A 21,504-nucleotide genomic window follows, 5' to 3' on the forward strand; every position below is an offset into this window, starting at 1 on the left:
CAAGCAGTCAAAAAAAAAAGTTGTTTTTTTTTTTTTGTTTTTTTTAAAAGGGATAGTTTAGAAATAAAAATTCTGTCATTAAATACTCACCCTAATATCATTCCAAACCCGTAAGACATTTGTTCATCTTCAGAACACAAATTAAGATATTTTTGATGAAATCTGCTTTCTGACCATGCATAGACAGCAACGCAACTGACACGTTCAAGGCAGAGAAAGGTAAAAAGAACATTGATCAAATAGTCCATGTGACATCAGTGGTTCAACCTTTATTTTATGAAGCTGCAAGAATATTTTTTGTGTTTGAAGAAAACAGAAGTAATGACTTCATTCAACAGTTTCTACTGTTATGTGTCAGGCTTTGGTGCGCATTCATGTAATTTTATAAAGCTAAATATTCTCTTGTCACATGGATTATTTTATTGGGCTGTCTATTTTACCCTTCTGGGCCTTGAATGTGGTAGTTCAGTTCTCAGATTTCATCCAAAATATCTTAATTTGTGTTCCAAAGATGAAAGAAGGTCTTAATTTTTGGGTGAACTATCCCTTTAATTGTGGCTGTATTTGTAATTTTGAAAGTAAAAATATGTGGGTCAAACATATGAAAACAATAAAAGTAGAAGGGAATTATTACATTTCTCTCATATTTTGTAATTTTGTCATGACAGGCTACAATAGAGATTTTCTGTGTTTTTTTTTTTTTTTTCTGTTTACATGTTTAAGTACTTAAAGGAACACTCCACTTTTTTTGAAAATAGGCTCATTGTCCAACTCACCTAGAGTTAAACAGTTGAGTTTTACCATTTTCAAATTCATTCAATGGTAAAAAAAAAAAAAATGGTAAAACTCAACTGTTTAACTCTAGGGGAGTTGGACAATGAGCCTATTTTCAAAAAAAGTGGAGTGTTCCTTTAATATGTAACTCACAAACTGTTAATATAAGCCATACTTCCTTCATCTCCTGGACAGGATCTTACACTATTCAGGGTCGGAGAGTGCAGGTGTACCAACCGGAGTTTGGTGAGCCCTGGGCCCTGGGACTCGTATCTCAGCATGATCCAGTTTCACACATTATGGAGATTACCATGGACCAGGTCCGTGTGAAAGTCAGTACAGTCTGTTTAGAGTCTAATCACTGTTACTATTATCTGATTTATAGGTTAGAGATGATAAAAGCTGACTTTAGCATGCGTCAATCATGGTTTGTTTCAGGGTGAAGAGACACAAGTTGTCGACCCTCGGGTTATTCATGTAATGCTTGCTGTGGAACAATTAGAGGAGGTACGTTGGGTTTCTGTCTCCGCATAAATTGTTTAATTTAAGACTAGACTTTGTGTCATTGATCGTGTGCCTGGGTCGTTCTGCCATATTGTATCTCTTATAGAGCCCAGATCGACGCAAGAAGGAGGGTGATGGTGGGAAAGGCGAGGGCAGTCGGCGGCGCCGGACGGCATCTGAGGGAGATGAAGACGTTACTCTGAAACGTTTCAAAGGAGCTGGGGAGGGCGTTTCTGACAGCCAGAATGGGAATGGCTCCAACAAGGACGCTGAGGCTATGGTAACATGCGTAGAGATGCCGGGAGAGGGAGTAGTGGAGGGAAGAGACGGAGGGGGTGGCGTAGGTGGGAGGGTGTCGAGCACCTGTAGTCCAGTAGCTTTGCCAAGTCCAGACTCCTCTAACAACAGCAATTCCTCTCAGCAGGAGCACTCCCACATAAGGAGCACAGGTTTTGTCAAGGAGAACGGCAGTTTTGTCCCAAACCAAGAAAGGATATCATCTTCAGTATCAGCGGTGCTTCCTGCGTCCACTCCAACACCACCTCCATTGAAGCCTGCCCCGTCGCCCTTTTCTAACACTTTTCCTTCTTTGGGTCAAATGCCCAGCTTGGTGCCCGGGGCCCCTGCCCCTAAATCGTCTCCCACACTCCCAGCGGCCGAGAGGGAAGAGGGAGGTGTGCTTTCAGGGTATCCTAAAACAGCTGCCCTGGTGTCTCCAGGTCCTGTGACCATTTCATCACCTTCCCAAGATAATGTTTCAAGTGTGACCCTCTCTGCACCTGTAGAAGCAAACCAAAAGCCCAGTATGTGGGGATCAACTCCAGAAGCAAGCCAGGTAGGACGCTGATGCTTGTATTTGTCTTTAGATCTGTTAATTTATTAATAAATGCATTAAAATGCAAATTGTGCATATAAATGAAAATACAATTTCTGTGACAAGTTTTGATTCAGAAATTAAAATCATTATTTAAAAAAAAGAAGTAGCAGACTACAGTATATCTTCATAGAATAAGCATTATTGAATAATTTAAAAAAGTCATTAATTAGAAAAAAGTACATGGTATTACATAGTTTTCCTTAATGCTTTATTATTTTATAAGAAAAGGAAAACTGGACGAAAAATTGTCATGGGAGAGAAAAAATAAAAAAATAAAATTTTATATATATATACAGAATATGTCATGATTTTGTCTACCCAAAAAAATATAGTATTATGATAATATTTATAAGAAATATGTTAAAATATATTTTGAATAATTTAAATAAAAAAATTATAACATTTTCAAGAAAATCTTTATGCAAAACCTTGGCATTAACATGAATGTAAAGACCATTTTTCAAAATATTTGGTTAATTTTTAACCAGTGTTATTGTAATCTAATTTATATACTTTTATAGTGTTAATTATTTGGACTTAGCTTTTTTTTTCATTTACATTTTTTTTTTTAGTATTTTTGTATTGTGGTTTTGTCATTTGTAATATTTTTTTAAATATTGAAATTTATTATTATTGTTATTGTTATGAATGTGTTCATATATATATTATAAATATTATATTATATTACATTATATTATAATATAAATATTATTATATTTCTGTTATTTTCATTTCACTATTAGTAAAAAACAATCTTTTTAGTTTTCATTTACTTTCATTTACTTTTTAGTAATTTTGTTTTGTGGTTTTGTCATTTGTAATTTTTTTTTCTAAATATTTATATTTATTCTTAATGTGTGTGTGTGTGTGTGTGTGTGTGTATTTATATATAATATTATTATTTAGTTATTTTGTATTTGTATTATTATATTTCTGTTGTTTTCATTTCAGTATTAGTAAAAAAAATATTTATATGTTTTAGTACTACTTTGTGTTTAATTAAAGCAGTTGCCAGGGCATTTTGTACTTTTTTTTTTTTTTTGGTACTTTTTGTGTATTTGTATTAAGATTTTCATCTAATACTTTAATTTTATTACAGATTTATTTCAATTACCCAGAACTTTTAAAAATAGTTTTACTAATAAATAACAACACTGGATACTAACAATACACTCATTTGTGACCCTGGACCACAAAACCAGTCATTAGGGTCAAATTTATAAGGGCAGAAATTTAAAATTGAGATTTAAACAGCAAGCTTATTTACATGAATAAATAAGCTTTCCATTTGAGATATGGCTGTTAGGATAGGACAATATTTGGCCGAGATGCAACTATTTTTGAGTGCCAAAAATTTAAATATTGAGAAAAATCGCCTTTAAAGTTGTCCAAATGTAATTCTTACCAATGCATATTACTAATCAAAATTGCGTTTTGATATATTTAAGGTAGAAAATTTACAAAATATCTTCATGAAACATAATCTTTATTGAATATCCTAATGATTCTTGTCGTAAAAGAAAAATTGATCATTTTGACCCATACGATGTATTGTTGGCTATTGCTACAATTATTTGTAACTATGTGCTACTTAAGATTGGTTTTGTGGTCTAGGGTCACATGTTTCCATTTTATTTTTGTGGGCACACTGATTACTCTTTGACCATCTTTAATTTGGCTAATTTGTGTTTCAGACCCCCAAGACCCCCACTGTAGCTGCTGCAGGATTTGGTAAACAGTCAACTGAGGCAGTGTTTGGGGATGTTCCCACACAGGCCAATGGTTCTTCCCAGGAGGACAAGCCTTTTGGCTTTCCTTTTGGAGCTGCGAAGGAGTCGCAGAGGCAGGACTCTGATCCCTCACAGAACCTGTTCTTCCAAATCATGTCTCAGAACCAGAGTATCACGCAAGGCCAGTCAAAGGCCTTCACGTCCTTGTCCGAGTGCCTGAACAAGGAGCCGCCCAGCCTGTTCAAGCCTGCCGCTCCCTCCGAGGGCTTCAAAAAGGCAGTTGTGGCTTCTGCATCCGCTGGACTGTTTGGTTCAGCACCTGCTAGTGGCCTGGCACCAGTGAAAGAGCAGCCAAAAGTGCCTGATATCAAGCCTGCAGGCAATGGGATCCTTTTGAACAAGCCTTTCGGAGCAGCAGTGGAGGCGCACGGCAAACTCCCAACCGCTTTTCCCTCAGCCATAGGTCAAGCTGCGAGCTCTGCAGAGGCTCTGAAACCTGCTTTGGGATTAGGTGCCAGCGGTGGGATTAGAAATGTTAACAGCTCGAGCCCAGTCAGCGGTTTTGGGCTGCTTGCTGGCAACAAGGTTTCAGAAACTCACCAGAACCTTTTCCTCCAGGCCACGAAGGAGACAAATCCATTTTTTGCTTACGGCGGAGCTGTTTCGCACAGCTCTTTTAGTGCGTTGTCAACTCCAAAGTCGTCATCTGCGCTGTCCGCGTCTGCTGTTTCACCTTCAGGCAGCTCCAGTCTGCTTAGTCAAGATCCTCCTGGTGGTGATGCCAAACCAAATCTGTTCACCATGGCAGAACCTCCTAAGGGAATCTTGGCCCCCCAGTTCCCTTCTCCTGCTCTCGCGACCACTCCATCATTCACTTCGGTTGCCCAGGATGGACAACAGACGTCCAAACCAAACAAAGAAGGTTCAGATGTCACCCCGGGAACCCAAGGCCAAGGTGCCTCTGTGCCCTTAGACCAAAACAAGTTTAACTTGGAGGAACGCAGTCAGTCCACCAAAAGAGATTCAGAGTCTAGTAGCAACAGTGACCTGTCTGATTTGAGTGAGGCTGAGGACAACTCAGGCCAGAACCAGAAACCTGGGGTTCCCGCAGCCGTTGAGGAGAACAAGAAGACCCAGGCTGCGGCTAAGAGCCGGCCGCGGAGCAAACCCTTCAAAGGTAACGAGCTTGACTACTGCATGCTGTGAACTTTGAGTTAGTTCAGCTGAAATGATGTAGTTCTCACCCTCATGTTGATCTAAACCTGAATGAGTTCCTTTATACTGTGTATAAAATGTCTCAAAGTCAATGGAGCCTAGTGACTTTCAGTGACTTAATGACTTTAAATGCATGCACAAAACAGTTGAAAGCTTTAAAGGGACAGTTCACCTAAAAATGAAAAAAAGACCTTCGTTCATCATCTGAACAAAAATTAACATATTTTTGATGAAATCCGAGAGCTTTCTGACCCTGCATAGACAGCAACACAACTACCATGTTCAAGACCCTGAAAGGTAGGAAGAATATTGTTAAAATAGTCCTTGAGACGTCAGTGGTTCAACCGTAACGTTGCTACAACAATACTTTTTGTGCATAAAGAAAACAAAAATAACTTAAACAGTTTAATCAAAAATATCTTAATTTGTGTTCTAAAGATGAAAGAACATCTTACAGGTTTGGAACAACACAAGGATGAGTAATTAATAACAGAATTTTCATTTTTGGGTGAACTATCCCTATAATTATTTTTGTTTCGTTTAGCCTCAGGCCTTATAACAGTTTAGCCTCATGGCGTTTTTATATTATCAGTAGTAGTTGTTGATCTATACACTGCCTTCCAAAAGTTTGGAAACACCCCTGGTAAAGTGTGGATTTGGATGATATCAGCATAAATCCTTATCATTTTTTGGTGCAAATACATTAAAGTAACTTGACATTATCATTAAAGACCAGCAATAATAATTTTTATTTTAAGTACATCATAATGGCAATATATACATGTCAAAGTCAGACATGCCCCTTTGCCAGCTGTGATGCCTGGTTACTGGTTTAAACTTGGCCCAGGTTTTTAAAAGATTTTTGGGTCAGCACACCTTAATAGCTTCAACAACTGATTGCCAATTAAGTTTAGAATACAATGAATTTAGGCCCAGATTATGCAGAGCTGTAATAGCTGCTAATGCTGGATGTTTTGAGTCGAAAATTTGTTTTTTTCTATGTATAAACTGTTTATGTATTAAAATATGTTTTCGTAGTTTGTGTTGTCCCTAATCAGGATTCATGCCAATATTGTCCAAAACCCCACTTTTCTAGGGCGTTTCCAAACTTTTGGAGAGCAGTGTATATCGATTGATATTTGAACTATTGCAGAAAAATCTGTGAACAGTGTGATTCTTACAAGTTTTGTTGACAATCATTGAAACTGAACCAACAATTTAAGTGTCAGTACAATCATTAGAAGCAAAAAACTAAACAGAAGCTGTAAGCGAAGTACACCATGCCCACGTGACTTCAGCGTTACCACCATTATGCTTTCATTTCAGCTCTTTGTCTTTTTTTAAAACATTTTATATGAAAGTTTGATATGAAATGGTTTGTGAGAGGATGATTATAAAGAGTAGATGAATTTACCAGTTCAGTATGATGACATTTAAAGAAGTCCACTTCCAGAACATGAACATGTAAGATTTACAGATAATTTACTCACCCCCTTGTCATCCAAGATGTTCATGTCTTTCTTTCTTCAGTCATAAATAAATTGTTTTTTTGAGTAAAACATTTCAGCATTTTTCTCCATATAATGGACTTCTATGGTGCCCCAAGTTTGAACTTCCAAAATGCAGTTTAAATGCAGCTTCAAACGATCATAGATGCGGTTATAAACAAAACAGCTGAGGAAGAAGGGTCTTATCTAGCGTAACAATCGGTTATTTGTATAAAAATAATACATTTTATATACTTTTTAATGTCAAACGCTCATCTCGTCTTACTTTGCCTGGACTCTATTTTTTTTCCAGTTTATGTCAGTTAGGGTATGTCTCAAAACTCCCATCTCTTGTTCTCCCTCAACTTCAAAATCATCCTATGTCGCTGTTTTACCATTTTTGTTAAGGGTGTTTGATCTTCTTTGCATGTTCACTTTGCAATGACTGGGTCGGTACGTCTGCAGCGATGTAGGATGATTTTGAAATGATTTTTGAAGTTGAGGGAGAAAATACGATCTGAGTTTTTCAACATACCCTAACTGTCTTGAGCCAGAATACAGGGAGAGAAAGGCAAGACGAGTATTTGAGATTAAAAAAGTATTTAAATTGTATTTTTTTAAATGAAAATAACTAATCGTTTCGGTAGATAAGACCCTTCTTCCTTTAAACATTTAGGATTATTTAAAGCTGCATTTAAACTGCATTTTGGAAGTTCAAAGTTGGAATTCTGGAAGTGGACTTCTCCTTTAATGTCACAGGCAAACTTTAAAGTGCCATTTAGCCACTTACTAACAACCAAAGCCACTTTAAGGCAAGCCTCCAAGGTTAGCAAAAAAAAAAAAAAAAAGGATAATGCTGTGGTACACTGTAAAAAAGACCAGAGGCCATTTTTTTTTTTTTTAATGGATGTCCATGGAGAAGATGCTTCACTAAGCTGAATAAACTGCCTTTGTGGCAAAACAGCTTATTGTTTAATGAATCAGCATGTCATTGACTAATCTTTAACATATATTTGCCAAAAATTTGTTTTTAGTTACGCTAAAAAGGCTGATTTATAAGAGATGTAACCGTTTTGTGACAGGCAGGATTACGTTTTTTCAGTATTGCTCATTCATTTTAGTGGTATCCGCAAACAGCGATTGGCTGTTGCACAACTCTGACAGAAATTAAATGACATCAAGTCTGTAATGTGATTGGTTATCAAGGCACACATGATAAAAGTTGGCTATTACGCTTTCTCCAGTGGTACCTTGTTGTCTCCTGGTAATAAGGCCATCTTTAAAAAAGACCTTATTTTAAACATTTTAATCAAAAATCCATAAAAAAAAAAAACATTGATTTTGAGACGATGGAAGCTAAGGTGCTAAAATTAGGGCTGCCCCCCAATAGTCGACTAACTGTTAGTCGATGAAAAGAGGTTTGGTCGACCAAAATTTTATTAGTCACTTAGCCGCAGAAAAATTTTTATTATGTCACGCAGTTTGTGAAGGACAGATCGTTAATGGCTGGTCTATGTGGTAATTGTCCAGGACATCCAAACGCTCACCTATCATTTATCAACCTAAATTATGGCTTATCTGAAATATGTTAAGTAGTAGCAACTTTACATGGCAGCTCTATCTTTCTAGTTAACCTAGAAAAACATGCACTATTCAAGTCTCTGTGCAGAGTGTGAAAGCTGAACAGTAGCGCGCTCACTGTATGACAGATGGAGGCGCCAGTGGTCTCACTTGCCCTTAAAATACTCCGTCGTTTTTGATGGTACAGATAAGAGCAATGCATTTTTCGAATCCGCACCATTTATTTGTGGGCGCTCAGATTAACAACAAAATACACTTTTGTGAAATAATGAAAGCAAACCGGATGCGTTCTCTGCTGTCTTGGTCTTTACAATGTCTACTTTCAGAATGAACCATTTCAGATAGAAAACAAATATCCTGAAACATGCATACAGGCCCATCGACTACTGTCAGTGTTGCCAACTTCTCTTAAGCCGAAAACAAAGCACTGGTTTATCAATAGTCTATTAAAATGTTAAGCCAGACATCATTTAGTCTTTACAGATACCTGATTTAGTTTTCTTGTGTGACTTATCTAGCGGGACAGTCCGTGTTGAAGGACCAGAGTAAGGTTCGGCGCTTGAAGCAGTCCGGAGAGTCTTTTCTGCAAGACGGCTCTTGCATTAATGTGGCGCCCCACCTGCACAAGTGCCGCGAGTGCCGTTTGGAGCGCTACAGGAAATCCCGTGAGGACTCAGACGATGACGATCCAAACGTGGCCTGCCGATTCTTCCATTTCCGCAGGTGAACATGATTCAGATGACTATTGGTATGAATAGACTAACTCTTGGCTAGTCTTTGACACTGACATATTGATTTGTGTTGTAACACAGGCTGGCTTTCACTAAGAAGGGAGTCCTTCGTGTGGAAGGTTTTCTGAGCCCGCAGCAGAGTGACAGCATGGCGATGGGGCTGTGGCTCCCCTCTCTCGCGGCAAAGGAAGGACTTGACTTGGATACGTCCAAATATATTTTAGCAAACGTGGGTGACCAGTTTTGCCAACTGGTCATGTCAGAGAAAGAGGCCATGATGATGGTAGAGCCCCATCGTAAGTAACTGTTAATTTATTTAAAATGGATAAAGCTTGTTCACACAAAATAATTTATAATCTGAATAAATTCTAAGAAAGTATCACACAGTGCCATTTTTCTGCACATGCTATTTGCACCTAGTTCATTGGTTCTTATTTAGTTTTATGGACACTCTTAATTTATGGAAAAGTAATAACAAGTAACCTTTTTAGTTAATAAATTGTAGGATTCTAGTTTTTAAAAGCTAAATTTTTTTTTTCTAGTTTTTTTTTTTTTTTTCAGTTAAAAAAAAAAAAGATTTCTACCATATTACTAGGAAAAATTATATTCTTTCTAAAAATGACCATGAAGTTTTTTGTTTTATCAATTTACATGACTTTTCCAAGACTGCTGGAAAAAAGGTAAAAGAAAAACATGGTAAATTAAAACAAGACATTTCTGGACATTTTAGCGTATTTTAATTTGGTTTGTCTTACACTACTAGTTAAAAGTTTTTGAACCGTTGAAGATTATTAATGTTTTTTTAAAGAAGTCTCTTCTGCTCACCACCTGCATTTTATTTGATTGTGAAATATTTTACCATTTAAAGTAACTGCTTTGTATTTTAATATATTTAAAAAATGTATTTAAAAAAATTATTTAATTTATTGCTGTGATCAAAGCAATTTTTTTTTTTTTTTTTTTTAAGCAGTAAATCATGATTTCTAAAGGATCATGTGACGAGTTAAATTCAGCTTTGAAATCACAGGAATAAATTGCATTTTAAAATATATTCAAATAGAAAAGTTATTTCAAATAATAAAAATATTTACTATTTTTCAAATAGTAAAAATATTTCAAAATTTTACTGTTTTTGCTGTACTTCGAATCAAATAAATGCAGGCTTGGCGAGCAGAAGAGACTTTAAAAGCATTAGAAATCTTACTGTTCAAAAACTTTTGACTGGTAGCGTATTTTATCTAATTTTATGTACATTTTCATTTATTTTATAGAATTTATATAATTTTATGTAATGCGTAGCATATTAATCATTCTCTGGAAAAAATCATAGAAACTTGAATGAATTGCTTGGTATAGCTTCCATAATCATTCTAATACTTTAGATTAATATAAAGGAAGATTATTATGGTTAGAACTGTTAGTAAAACAAAAGCTTGGAGTAAAAAATAAAAAAAAATTATGTCAGTGCCTATATCCGTGTGGTCCCGAATCCCGGCTTTGCCGATCCTGCTCCCCTGCTCTCCACCCAACACTTTCCTGTCAATCTCCACTGTCCTATCATCTAAAAAAGGCCAAAAAAACAGTTTTATTAACTGAAATAAAAATTATACAATTGTTTTGTATTCTAAATACACTTAAATACTAACAAAGCAAAAATAATCAAAAAATAAAAATCTAGTGACTTTTTTGAAACTATAATAAGGACTTGTATAAAGTCTATAATCCTCTGTGATTTTGCAGAAAAAGTGGCATGGAAGCGAGCTGTGAGAGGAGTGAGAGAAATGTGCGACGTGTGTGAAACAACGCTGTTCAACATCCACTGGGTGTGTCGCAAATGCGGCTTCGGCGTTTGTCTCGACTGCTACCGGCTACGCAAGAACAGGCCACCTGAAGGTAGATTTGAAGATATGGATCTGCAAAATCATGACTAAAAATGTCATAAAGCCATCATCATGTTTGATGCAAGTGCACTGTCTTGTATCATGTACTTTCATTACAGCTTGTCTCTGACTCTCACTTCTGCTCTTACAGTAGACGACAGTCCTGAAGAAGAGGTGTTCTCATGGCTAAAATGTGCTAAAGGTCAGCCACACGAACCACAGAACCTCATGCCCACTCAAATTATACCCGGCACAGGTGAGTGCATTTATTCCTGTTAAAAATATATGAGAATATCACAGAAACTGGAGCTTTACTGTCGTCTTGTATCTCTTTAGCCTTGTACAGCATAGGTGACATGGTACACGCAGCCAGAGGTAAATGGGGGATCAAAGCAAACTGCCCCTGCACTAGTCGGCATAACAAACCCTTGGTGCGGCCCAGTGCTCCAAATGGCCTTTCACAGGCAAGATATCTCCAAAACATTTGAGTAATGCTCTTAGATATTGCAGATGTATGTTATTCTTATTTTTTTGTCTCTTTGGTGCAGTCGGGTGCAGCTAACAGTGTGGGAAATGGAGCCACTTCCACTTCAGCCACAGCCCGTCCAAATGGTGAACCTGCAGCGGGTGCAGTAATCAAAACAGAGCCTGTTGAAGAGACGGGCAGTGCTGACACAACGTCAGGCGCCAGTGGGACAAACAGCAGCACTTCTAGCCCTGCTCCTGCCCCGTCACCAGTGAAAGATGGCAAGGGCACTTCCTCAGCCCTTCACTGGCTGGCTGACCTGGCCACGCAAAAGGAGCCCAAAGGTGAGACTAAGTTTAGAGTGGTTAACAGTGGATAGCACATGTGGATGTGTGGTGGTTGTTTTTATTTTTTTTTTTTTTATTTTTTTTTTACTGTAATTTGTAAAAGCTATCCTCGGGACAAGTGTTGCAAATTAGCTTCAGCTACAAGCATTATGATACATGCATGGGATGACTGTTATTTCAGTTTCATCTATGTTTATTGTTTCCCTAACAAATAAAACAATTAATTAATTAATTAATTAATTAATTGGTAACTTTTTTTTCTTCTAGACTTTGAATTTACATTTGACTAAAATGATCATGAATTGTTATTTGATGTTTATATACATATTATTTTGTACATTTAAACAGAAATATGTTTGTTATTGTATTTATTATTATAATAAACTGTAGTAGTAGTAAAATTATTATTATTATTATTATTATTAATAATAATAATAATAAGAAGAAGAAGAAAAACAGTAATAATAATTTTTATTTGTAGAACAGTACAGCTCAGTGCTTACATATTATATTAAGCATACATTTCTTCAGAGAAACAGATGAAAAATACTTAGTTACATAATTAGTGTAACATCAAACCCATTTTATAGTAATAAGCAAAAACTGTATACATGGAATGCATAACAAAAGATGTGTAATTAATAGTAAAAGAAAAACGGTTCAAAATGGATAAATCAGGCAAAAACAAAAAACAAAGCAATGCATTAAAAAGAAATTTAAAGAAAGTAATTTTAGTTGAAAGCTTAAATAAAAAGATATGCTTTTAGCTTCCTTTAAAAAAATATTTAGTTTGATAGCTTCTCATTTATTATTGTTGTAGACAAATATTTATGTAACACTCTTTAAAAACTCTAATTTTTTCCCCCAAATTCAGTTTTATTTTTTTCCAAATTCCTTCTTCTCAGGTTTTGATGGTTAAATAAAAAAAAAAAAAAAATTAAAAAGCATGTCTAATTAATTGAAATCATGAAACATACACAATTCAACAAAAAATTATAAAAGTTAGGTGTACCAATTGCATTTTTAAGGGCCTATGCAATGCGTTTCTATTCTTCTATTCTATTTTTTTTTTCTCAAATTAAGTTTAATTCTGTGTTTTCTATTAATTTTCTGGATTCCATTTTAATGATTTCATTTTAATGCATCTCTAATTAATTTATTTTATTTAAAAAAATATTATTATTTTTATTATTAGTATTATTATTATTTTCAGAAATACTGTGTTTACATTTTTATGGCAAATAAATTCTGGTAAATTGTTTTGGTAAATATTTAAAAAAAAATAATTGTATTAGTTGTACTGTCATTACATTAAGTAATATATTTATATATTTCTGTCACAGTTTTTTTTAAACTTTTATTTTGATGGGTTGCTGTAATGACCTTAAATTTCTGTTTGTATATGTTATGACTTTTTTTTTTTTTTTTTTTTTTTTTTTTTGACGGGGTTCTGTAATTCATCCACGTTTTCTGCATCACTGAAATCATCAGGCGCATAGTTTGATTTTAAAAGCTGATAAGCCTATTTATCTTTCTATCCTAACTTTGCATAATTAAATGGCATTAGCAACATTTAACGTTGGCATTATTTTTCCCTTTTCAACCCTGTAAGAACAAACTTTTGACTACATTCTCTTTTGCAAATCATTGTTGAGAAGCACTATACAAAATGTTTTCTGGTAAACCTTGAATTTGGTAAATCTTTTTAAATGCTTTTTGCGAACACAGTGTGCTCAGGCTCTTCCTCTTGTTTCTGTCTCAGAGTCTCTGCGCTCCATGATGGGTCGTGACTCACGTGCTCCGTTTGGTCTGGATGCCTTTGGCACCCTTTCCAAACCCTCAGGGTCTAGTCCCAAGCTCTTCAACAGTCTGCTGCTGGGCGCTGGCCCTTCCCAACCCAAAGCAGAGGGCACTAGCCTCCGAGATCTGCTGAACTCTGGTCCTGGGAAGCTCCCGCAAGGTCCTGCCGAGGGAGGTGTTCCTTTCCCTTCGGTGTTCTCCACTGCTGGTGTATGTGACAGTGCTTTAACTTTGTTTTGGGAAACATTTCTTATTATTATCAATGGGGAAAAGTTTTGCTGATTCATATTTTTATGAAAATCATGATTAATATTTTTCTCTCTCCTAAGCAGGCTGATAAAATGAAGGGAGGTCTTCCTAACTTCCTGGATCATATCATTGCATCAGTGGTAGAGACGAAGAAGGCAGAGGGTCGACGCGCGTCGGGGTCAGCAGAAGGCGGCGAATCGGGTACTGTTCCTCGCAGAGAGGGCTTGATGGGTCTCAGTGTATTAGACCCCCATACATCCCACTCCTGGCTGTGTGACGGCCGTTTGCTCTGCCTGCAGGACCCCAGCAACAGCAACAACTGGAAAATCTTCAGAGAGTGCTGGAAACAAGGACAGGTGAGCAGTGAAGATCAATTGAATGCTTGTTTATTTGATCGGTTACATCCTGCTGAAGCTAGTAACTGCTTCTTGTTTAGCCTGTGCTGGTCTCAGGCATTCACAGGAAGCTGAAGGAAAACTTATGGAAGCCGGAGTCCTTCAGCGAGGAGTTTGGAGACCAGGATGTGGACCTGGTCAACTGTAGGAACTGCGCCATCATCTCTGATGTCAAAGTCCGAGACTTCTGGGATGGCTTCCAGGTCATTTCCAGTAAGTACAGACACTTTAATGTCTAAACAAGCCTGGATCTTTTTATTGTTGACTTAATTATTACCATCCTGAATTGTCATAGTATTCAGTTATCCATGAAACCACTTTAACCTGGTGACCTGTTACTCTGTTCTCTAGAGCGCTTGCAGGGTGGAGATGGCCAACCTATGGTACTAAAACTTAAAGACTGGCCTCCTGGAGAAGATTTTAGAGACATGATGCCCACTCGGTAGGTTTGACAACATGTTATTTGGTGCCATAGCTGATGGTTGAGTGATATACATTTTTTGATTGCTGTTGCCAATATGTTGAAGAGCATGGTGGCTGTAAAAAGCCACTATATACTCATGTATATATCATATCACACTGTTTAATTTAAAGATAGTAATAACACATATATAACAATTGCTGAAATTAAATGTATAATTATTTTGCATAATATTTTTTAAATTGTGTCATTTGAAAATAGATAAATAAAACTTACAAATGATACAAATACATCTGTAAAGACACTTATTTTAAATTCTTTCTGTAATTGTGTTGTAGTATTAAACATTGTAACCAGCAGTGCAGTCAGCAATCTGAAAAGTTTCTACAAGTTAGCGCTAGTGTTGTCATGATACCAAAATTTTACTTTGATATGATACCTGACTAAAATATCTTGATGCTAATACTGAACTGATACTATGACAAAAACATAACACAACAGGAAAAGTAATTGAAAAAATCAATATATAAACTGAGCAGGGTTCGTACAAGGTGCTTAAAGTTAAATTTTAAACCCTTGAAAATGGCAGTATTCCTGAAGCATAAAGTGCTTGAAAACTACTTAAATTATTAAAAGACAATGCATCTAAGAAATAATTTACACATCCTACTTTTTTTTTTTTTTTTTTTTTTGGTTTTCAGTTAATGTCATAAAACTAGTGCGCTAAACCAGTAGTAGTACTTACATTGTCACAAAAAAGAGAAACAGATAAACCAAATCAATTGAGTGAGTCATTTACGCTGGAACAGCGTGAGTTTAGTTCAAGCGATTCACTAGCAAAAACCAGATCAAATTAAAAGAGCTATTCATTTTCAAATTTTGACATTGTTTGTAATGATTTTGATTTTAATTTGATGGGTGAAACTGAGCTTTACGAAACTCTGAATCAGTTAAACCAGAGCATTGCAAAATGATTCACTGTTTCAAAGCGCTTCAGATCGCATATTGCGACTCATTTGATTTAGATCTGAACTTCGGAGTGGATTTGTGAATCATTTTGCCAAATGAATGATCACCGAGTCCTGATCTGAAATGATGGTTTGCGAATGAGTGTTCAGATCTGAACTTCGGAGTGGGTATCGCAGTTCATTTGATTCAGTTCAGGACTTCGGATCACATATTGTGAATCATTTGATTTAGTTCAGGACTTCGTAGTGGGTTCACAAATCTTTTTTTTCTCTTTTTTTTTTTTTTTTTTTTTTAAACAGTAGAAAACATCAAACATTAAGGCAGTACAGATACCTTACCAGATTATGAAAACAAAACAAAGAAAAAAGAAATAAACTATACAAAAGTACAAATCACTTAACAAAATTAACTGTGGTTTCACTATAATAAAAGTGTAGTAACCATGTAAACTTTGTGTTTTTTTTTTTTTTTTTTTTTTTTTTTTTTTTTTGTATGACCACAGTTTTACTACAAATATAATGGTTGAACTATGGTTAGTGTAGGAAAGCCATGGTTCATTTGTGGTTACCATGTTTTTTTTTTATTAGGTTGACATCATTGAATGCTTTACATGTGCTTCACTTTATTTTTGCCATTTTCTTTTATTAGTATTTGTATTTATCTGTTTATCTTTTTTAGAATTTGAAATAGAAGACCTTGTTCAACAAGTGAGATCTCTGTTCGAAGTCCTTAAATCAAAAACGTAGTGCTTAAAGTCCTTGAAAGACCTTAAAATTTAATTTTACAGCATCTGTACAAACCCTGACTGAGATCTCTCCCCTTTAAAAAAAACGTAAAACAAAAAAATATGCCACACAGACCTATGGTGAACAACTACCAGTCTATAGCTATGTTTCCATCATCCTTGTTTTTATGCACATTTTTAAGTACCGCATGAGAAACAAGTGATGGAAACACCAAAGTTTGAAAAAGAAAAAAAAATCCCATAATTCTCCAAAAAAAAAAAACGGTTTTGGCAACATATCAGTCGACTACTAGCTATGGCGTCTTTGCTTGGGGGCAGCTAGTGTGTTTGGCTGTTTTTATGAATTAGCTTACTTATGTTTCCCTGTTTGCAGGTTTGATGATCTCATGGATAACCTTCCTCTGCCAGAGTACACAAAGAGAGATGGCCGTCTCAACTTGGCCTCTCGTCTTCCAAACTTCTTTGTTCGGCCAGATCTGGGTCCTAAAATGTACAATGCCTACGGTAAGGGATCTACATCCTCAGCAACATTTTCACCACTGCTTATGAGGAATACACTGATAGCGCTTTAACCCCTTCTCTTTGGCGTGTCCTTCCCAGGTCTGATCTCCACAGAAGACAGGAAGGTTGGCACCACTAACCTGCATCTGGACGTATCCGATGCAGTCAACGTAATGGTATATGTGGGCGTCCCAGAAGGAGACGGTGACCATGAAAATAGTGAGTATTGTGCTTTTATGTTTTTGTGTGTGTGTGTGTGTGTGTGTTTTGATGCAGCAATTCGATTTTAAAATATAACATTTCTTATTGATTTCTGTAGGTAATTTAATTAAGCTATTGTTTCTGCTTATTGATATTGCTGCAATTTTCTTTCGTTCATTATAATGTATAAGCTTTTGGTCTTCAAGACTCGTTTGCCTCTGTGCTGTATAAGAGTGGGAGTAATTTAAAATTTCTTATGACATGTTTTTTGTGTTTATATTTGCAAATGTTCTATCACCAATAATGGTTTCAATGAAAATGCAAAAATCCACACTGTCTTCACAAGCTTTTAAATTTCCCTGAAAACACTTCCTGTCCCTAAAGGGATAGTTCACCCAAAAATGAAATTCTGTCATCATTTACTCACCCTCATGGTTTTCTGAATCTCAAAGTCGTACCAATTTGGATCAACATGAGGGTGACTAAATGATGACATTTTTGGGTGAACTGTCCCTTTAAGTGAAAGGGAATTAGTTCATGTCTAAATGATAGAGGTTCCACCTATAGATGAAGTCTTTAGATAGAAAACTGGCATTAAAATAGAACAGAATAGATACAGTGCCTTGCAAAAGTATTCAGACCCCTTACTTTGTGTTACAAATTTAAATCAGTGAGTAATAACTGCAAGCCTCCCTCAAGAGGTAGTTTCTTAGAGGCCAACGTGGCACCCTGTAAACCTTAGTAAATGTAGAAGCCATATTTAATTTGAAGTACATTTAAAAGGTGTTCAAAATGTTGTACAGTATCAGTACAGCTACATTTTCTTTGGTGTCAATTAAATATGGCATCTGCTCTGACTGAGGTTAAAATATGTGCAGATTGTAGCTTTAGCAAACATTCAGCTACAACCTCATAGTGCCCCAACCGCTCACAGGCCAGTGAGTCGGACGTGTTTAAGGCCTTTAGGACGGCCTGTGCTCTTGGGGTCTTACTACTTTTGATTGTGGCACCATTTCTCATTCACAGAAGCAGACCTCGCTGGATTCAAAGGTCTGTGCATTTTTTTTTCATTTGTCTCACCTCAGGCATGCCCTCCCACTTTTCTCGCTCTCTCTTGTTCTTCACTCCCATTGCTTTAACTCATCTCTTACTACTCTTTGTTAAACGTAGTATTATTTATGTTGATGGTTCATTATAAAACACCAATTTGTGCACCGGTTGGTAAACTCAGTGCACCAATTTGTAAACTCCATTCAGAGTTTCCCAGGACACCAAAACATAGTGACCATAGTGTTTTTTGTTACATCTCACTGTGTTGATGCCCCTTCAGTTCTTTTAATGATTGAATTAGCTTTTTTTTTTTTTTTTTTTTTTTTTTTTTAAAGGGGTCATATAATAAATCACAATTTCTTTGGTTCTATTTAAAAAGGAGTTGCATAATAAAGTGTAACTTTTAAAAACCTAAACATCATGCTCAGTTCAAGAAGACAAGAAATAGTCGACGCAAGAATGAAAACTCACCCTCATGTTGTTCCAAACTCCAATTTTTCTAGTTTGTGGAACACAAAAGGAGGAGTTTTGAAGAATCTTCATGCTGCTCTACAACGGTTGTTTCACAGTAGTATGTGACAGTACAGATGTATTTAAAAGCCTGGGACACAACAATCCAGCTGTCAGCCGTCAGGCAATGTTGGGTGGTTTTTGAGCGTCGGTCGGCTTTAGTTTTTTTTTTTTTTTGGTGTGTTCTGCACCATTGGCTCTAGTTGGATGGTGTCAGCTGTTTTTCAGCCAATTCTGTGTGTTGATTTGGCAGTGGAGCTCATCAGTGAAAAAGAGAACTCTTATTGGTTATTCAGCTTAGTGAATGAAACCGATAAAACTGATTCAGTATTCATCAAAATGAATTAAAACAGTGAAATGCAATCTCAGAATATTAAGCAAATCGCAACAATTAAATGTTAAGTAACAAAAATACCCTTTATGTATTAAATCCCATTGTATTAAAGGAGAAGTTAAAAAGTATATAAATTGTACATTTCTGGGATTGTTTAGAGCCCTTTAAAGCTGCATTTAAACTGCATTTTGGAAGTTCAAACTTGGGGGCACCATAGCAGTCCAGTCCACTATATAAAGAGAAATCCTGAAATGTTTTCCTCCAAAACATAATTTCTTTACGACTGAAAAAAGAAAGACTTGGATGATCAGTTATCTGTAAATTTTTGTTCAGGAAATGAACTTCTCTTTTAACCAATGTCTTTGCCGCTGACCTTTGATCCAGTTCAGCCATACTATTAGGCAAAAATGACTTTAATTGTTGTAAAAAATTGCCTGTGTTTTCTGAGTCGGACATGCTTCTTTTGTCACATACTGTTTGCCTACTCTATTTTGGATGCAGCCATTGTAAACAAAGCACACCAGTTTTCTAATACATTTTTACACCAAACTTTCACACTAGACAGATTCAATGAAAATCATCACAGATGAGATGAGGAAAAATGAATAGTGGCTTCTGTTTATGCCTTTTTGACCATTGCCACTTTCATTTTTCTTCCAGTGCTCTTATTCACTAAGCTAAATGATGATTTCTCTCACTGATGGGCTTCGCCACCAATTAAACGCATTAAATTGATCAAAGCTGCCGAGAAGTGTTTTTCCAATGCTATAGGTACAGTACACACTGCAAATACTGAGCTTACTGATATTCAATGATGGCCCAACATTGGCTGATGGCCATTGGCATGGCCTTGTAAGCTATTTTCCAAGTCATCTGAAGCTGTATGATAGCCTTTGTCTTAGGAACAGACCCAGACCCCCCCCCCTCCAGTGAGCTGTCACTTGAGAACCACTGCAAATGGATTGAACGGATCACTCATGTTTTCAGTTAACTGGTTAATCTAGTTCACAATCTTTCACGATCAGACTAATTTGTTGAACATTTGGAGTTCAACCTTAGGTTAAAATTATGACCCCTTTAAATAGTTCTTATTTGGTATAGGGAAACTATTTTTTTTTTCCATGCTCTTCAGTGGTTGGTGATGGACCTACATATCCTGTCATTACTTTTTTTTTTATTTATTTTTTTTAAATATTTAAAAAAATCTATAAATTGGAATCTGTTGCTTTTTTTATTCCAGGAATCTGTGCGGTCAGTTTTTTTCCCGTACAAAAATGTGTTGGGATACTGGAGCACTTTGTTGTGACTGGTGTATTTTTGATGTATATTTTTTACACAACTCCTGAGCACACCCTGCAGGATCAGTCCTTGCCTTCCCTCGTATACAGCCTCTTTGCTTCATTTGCTTGCTTGATCAGTAGGGCTGTCAATAGATTAAAATATTTAGTTGCAATTAATCTCAAATTTCTTGTAGTTCAGTTCTTTATTAGGACAAAAGTCAAAACATAGGCGATGTGATCTGCCAAAATAAATGTATTAATTTTCCAACATTGTGTGGACTTAATCTTGTGTAACCTTCTCTGTTGCCCGACTATGCTTGTACAAGTGTTTTGCACGTGAGTGAGTAACTAAATGTCCTATAAATGATTATTTCTTGCAATGCCGCTCATAAATCTGACAGGTATCACTGAGATTGGTCACATCAGTGTCTGTTGCAGTTTTAAACGGCAAGAAAAGAGTCAGGGGACTGACAGAACTTGTTTAAAAATTCATAAATGCCTTCTGCCTGTCAGTCGTTTTGTGTGCTTGGGTTTGCTGATGTTCAGGTCAGAGAGAAGCAGCATGTGGCTGAAAACCCAGAATGAAACATTTGTACTGTCAGATAAATTGATACTGTTAACAGCATTATTATAAATAAGTGTTAAACATGTTGAATGAACATTAAATTTGACAGCCCTATTGCTTAGTAATTAAAATTAGCTATTAAAATTTAAAAGATTAAGTATCTCCTGTTTTGATGGTCATAGTGTAGATGCCTAACTAATGCTTGGAGACCCTGTGTAGAAGCAAATGAGGCTCTAACAATCAGTGTCAATAGTTCAGATCTAGTTTTATGGAAAACAAAGACTTTTACACAAGTTACGATTGTGTGTGCGTTTACTGACCGAAGCGTTATTACCGCAGAGGTGATGCAGACCATTGAAGAGGGAGATGTGGATGACATGACTAAGAGAAGAGTCTATGAGGCAAAGGAGAAACCTGGAGCGCTCTGGCACATCTACGCCGCCAAAGACGCAGAGAAGATCCGCGAGCTCCTGCGAAAGGTGAAAGGATGATTGCTTGATGTTGTAACTTTTAGATGAACAAGCTTTAAAAACAAAGATCCTCATGTGGTTCCAAACCCATATGCATATATGATCTGTTTTAATACGAGATATGCATATCTGAAGTTATTTCGCCTATTTATTACAGGTTGGAGAGGAACAAGGTCAGGAGAACCCACCAGACCATGATCCAATCCATGACCAGAGCTGGTACCTGGATCAGACGCTGCGTCGCAGGCTGTACGAGGAGTATGGAGTCCAGGGCTGGTCCATAGTGCAGTTTTTGGGAGATGCCGTGTTCATCCCAGCTGGAGCGCCACATCAGGTTAGTTACTGAGAGGATGTCTACCATCAGAGTTCAGTTCAAAATTATGTACTTGACACTAGGGGTGTGTAATATTACCTCAAAGTTT

At 36.3% G+C, this 21,504-nt stretch overlaps 1 protein-coding gene across 7 annotated transcripts in view; it reads left to right on the forward strand.

Moving 5' to 3' along the window:
* The window catches only part of kdm3b (lysine (K)-specific demethylase 3B), a 30,430-nt gene that overhangs the window by 5,387 nt on the left and 3,539 nt on the right, over positions 1–21,504 (forward strand). The window contains exons 5-24 of one of the 7 annotated variants that reach the window (XM_051127274.1): positions 970–1,106; positions 1,213–1,281; positions 1,385–1,558; positions 1,700–2,113; positions 3,850–5,062; positions 8,687–8,891; positions 8,981–9,195; positions 10,640–10,792; positions 10,931–11,035; positions 11,116–11,243; positions 11,328–11,589; positions 13,355–13,602; positions 13,722–13,997; positions 14,078–14,249; positions 14,388–14,478; positions 16,545–16,675; positions 16,772–16,891; positions 17,900–17,923; positions 20,952–21,091; positions 21,240–21,416. In XM_051127274.1, the coding sequence (XP_050983231.1) occupies positions 970–1,106; positions 1,213–1,281; positions 1,385–1,558; positions 1,700–2,113; positions 3,850–5,062; positions 8,687–8,891; positions 8,981–9,195; positions 10,640–10,792; positions 10,931–11,035; positions 11,116–11,243; positions 11,328–11,589; positions 13,355–13,602; positions 13,722–13,997; positions 14,078–14,249; positions 14,388–14,478; positions 16,545–16,675; positions 16,772–16,891; positions 17,900–17,923; positions 20,952–21,091; positions 21,240–21,416 (4,454 nt within the window). Of the gene's footprint in view, positions 1–969; positions 1,107–1,212; positions 1,282–1,384; positions 2,114–3,849; positions 5,063–8,686; positions 8,892–8,980; positions 9,196–10,639; positions 10,793–10,930; positions 11,036–11,115; positions 11,244–11,327; positions 11,590–13,354; positions 13,603–13,721; positions 13,998–14,077; positions 14,250–14,387; positions 14,479–16,544; positions 16,676–16,771; positions 16,892–17,899; positions 17,924–20,951; positions 21,092–21,239; positions 21,417–21,504 lie in introns of all 7 variants that reach the window. The other 6 variants (XM_051127275.1, XM_051127270.1, XM_051127272.1 and 3 more) reach the window with 6 other exon arrangements.

This window comes from Labeo rohita, chromosome 14 (assembly GCF_022985175.1).
Source record: "Labeo rohita strain BAU-BD-2019 chromosome 14, IGBB_LRoh.1.0, whole genome shotgun sequence".
Lineage (NCBI taxonomy): Eukaryota > Metazoa > Chordata > Actinopteri > Cypriniformes > Cyprinidae > Labeo > Labeo rohita.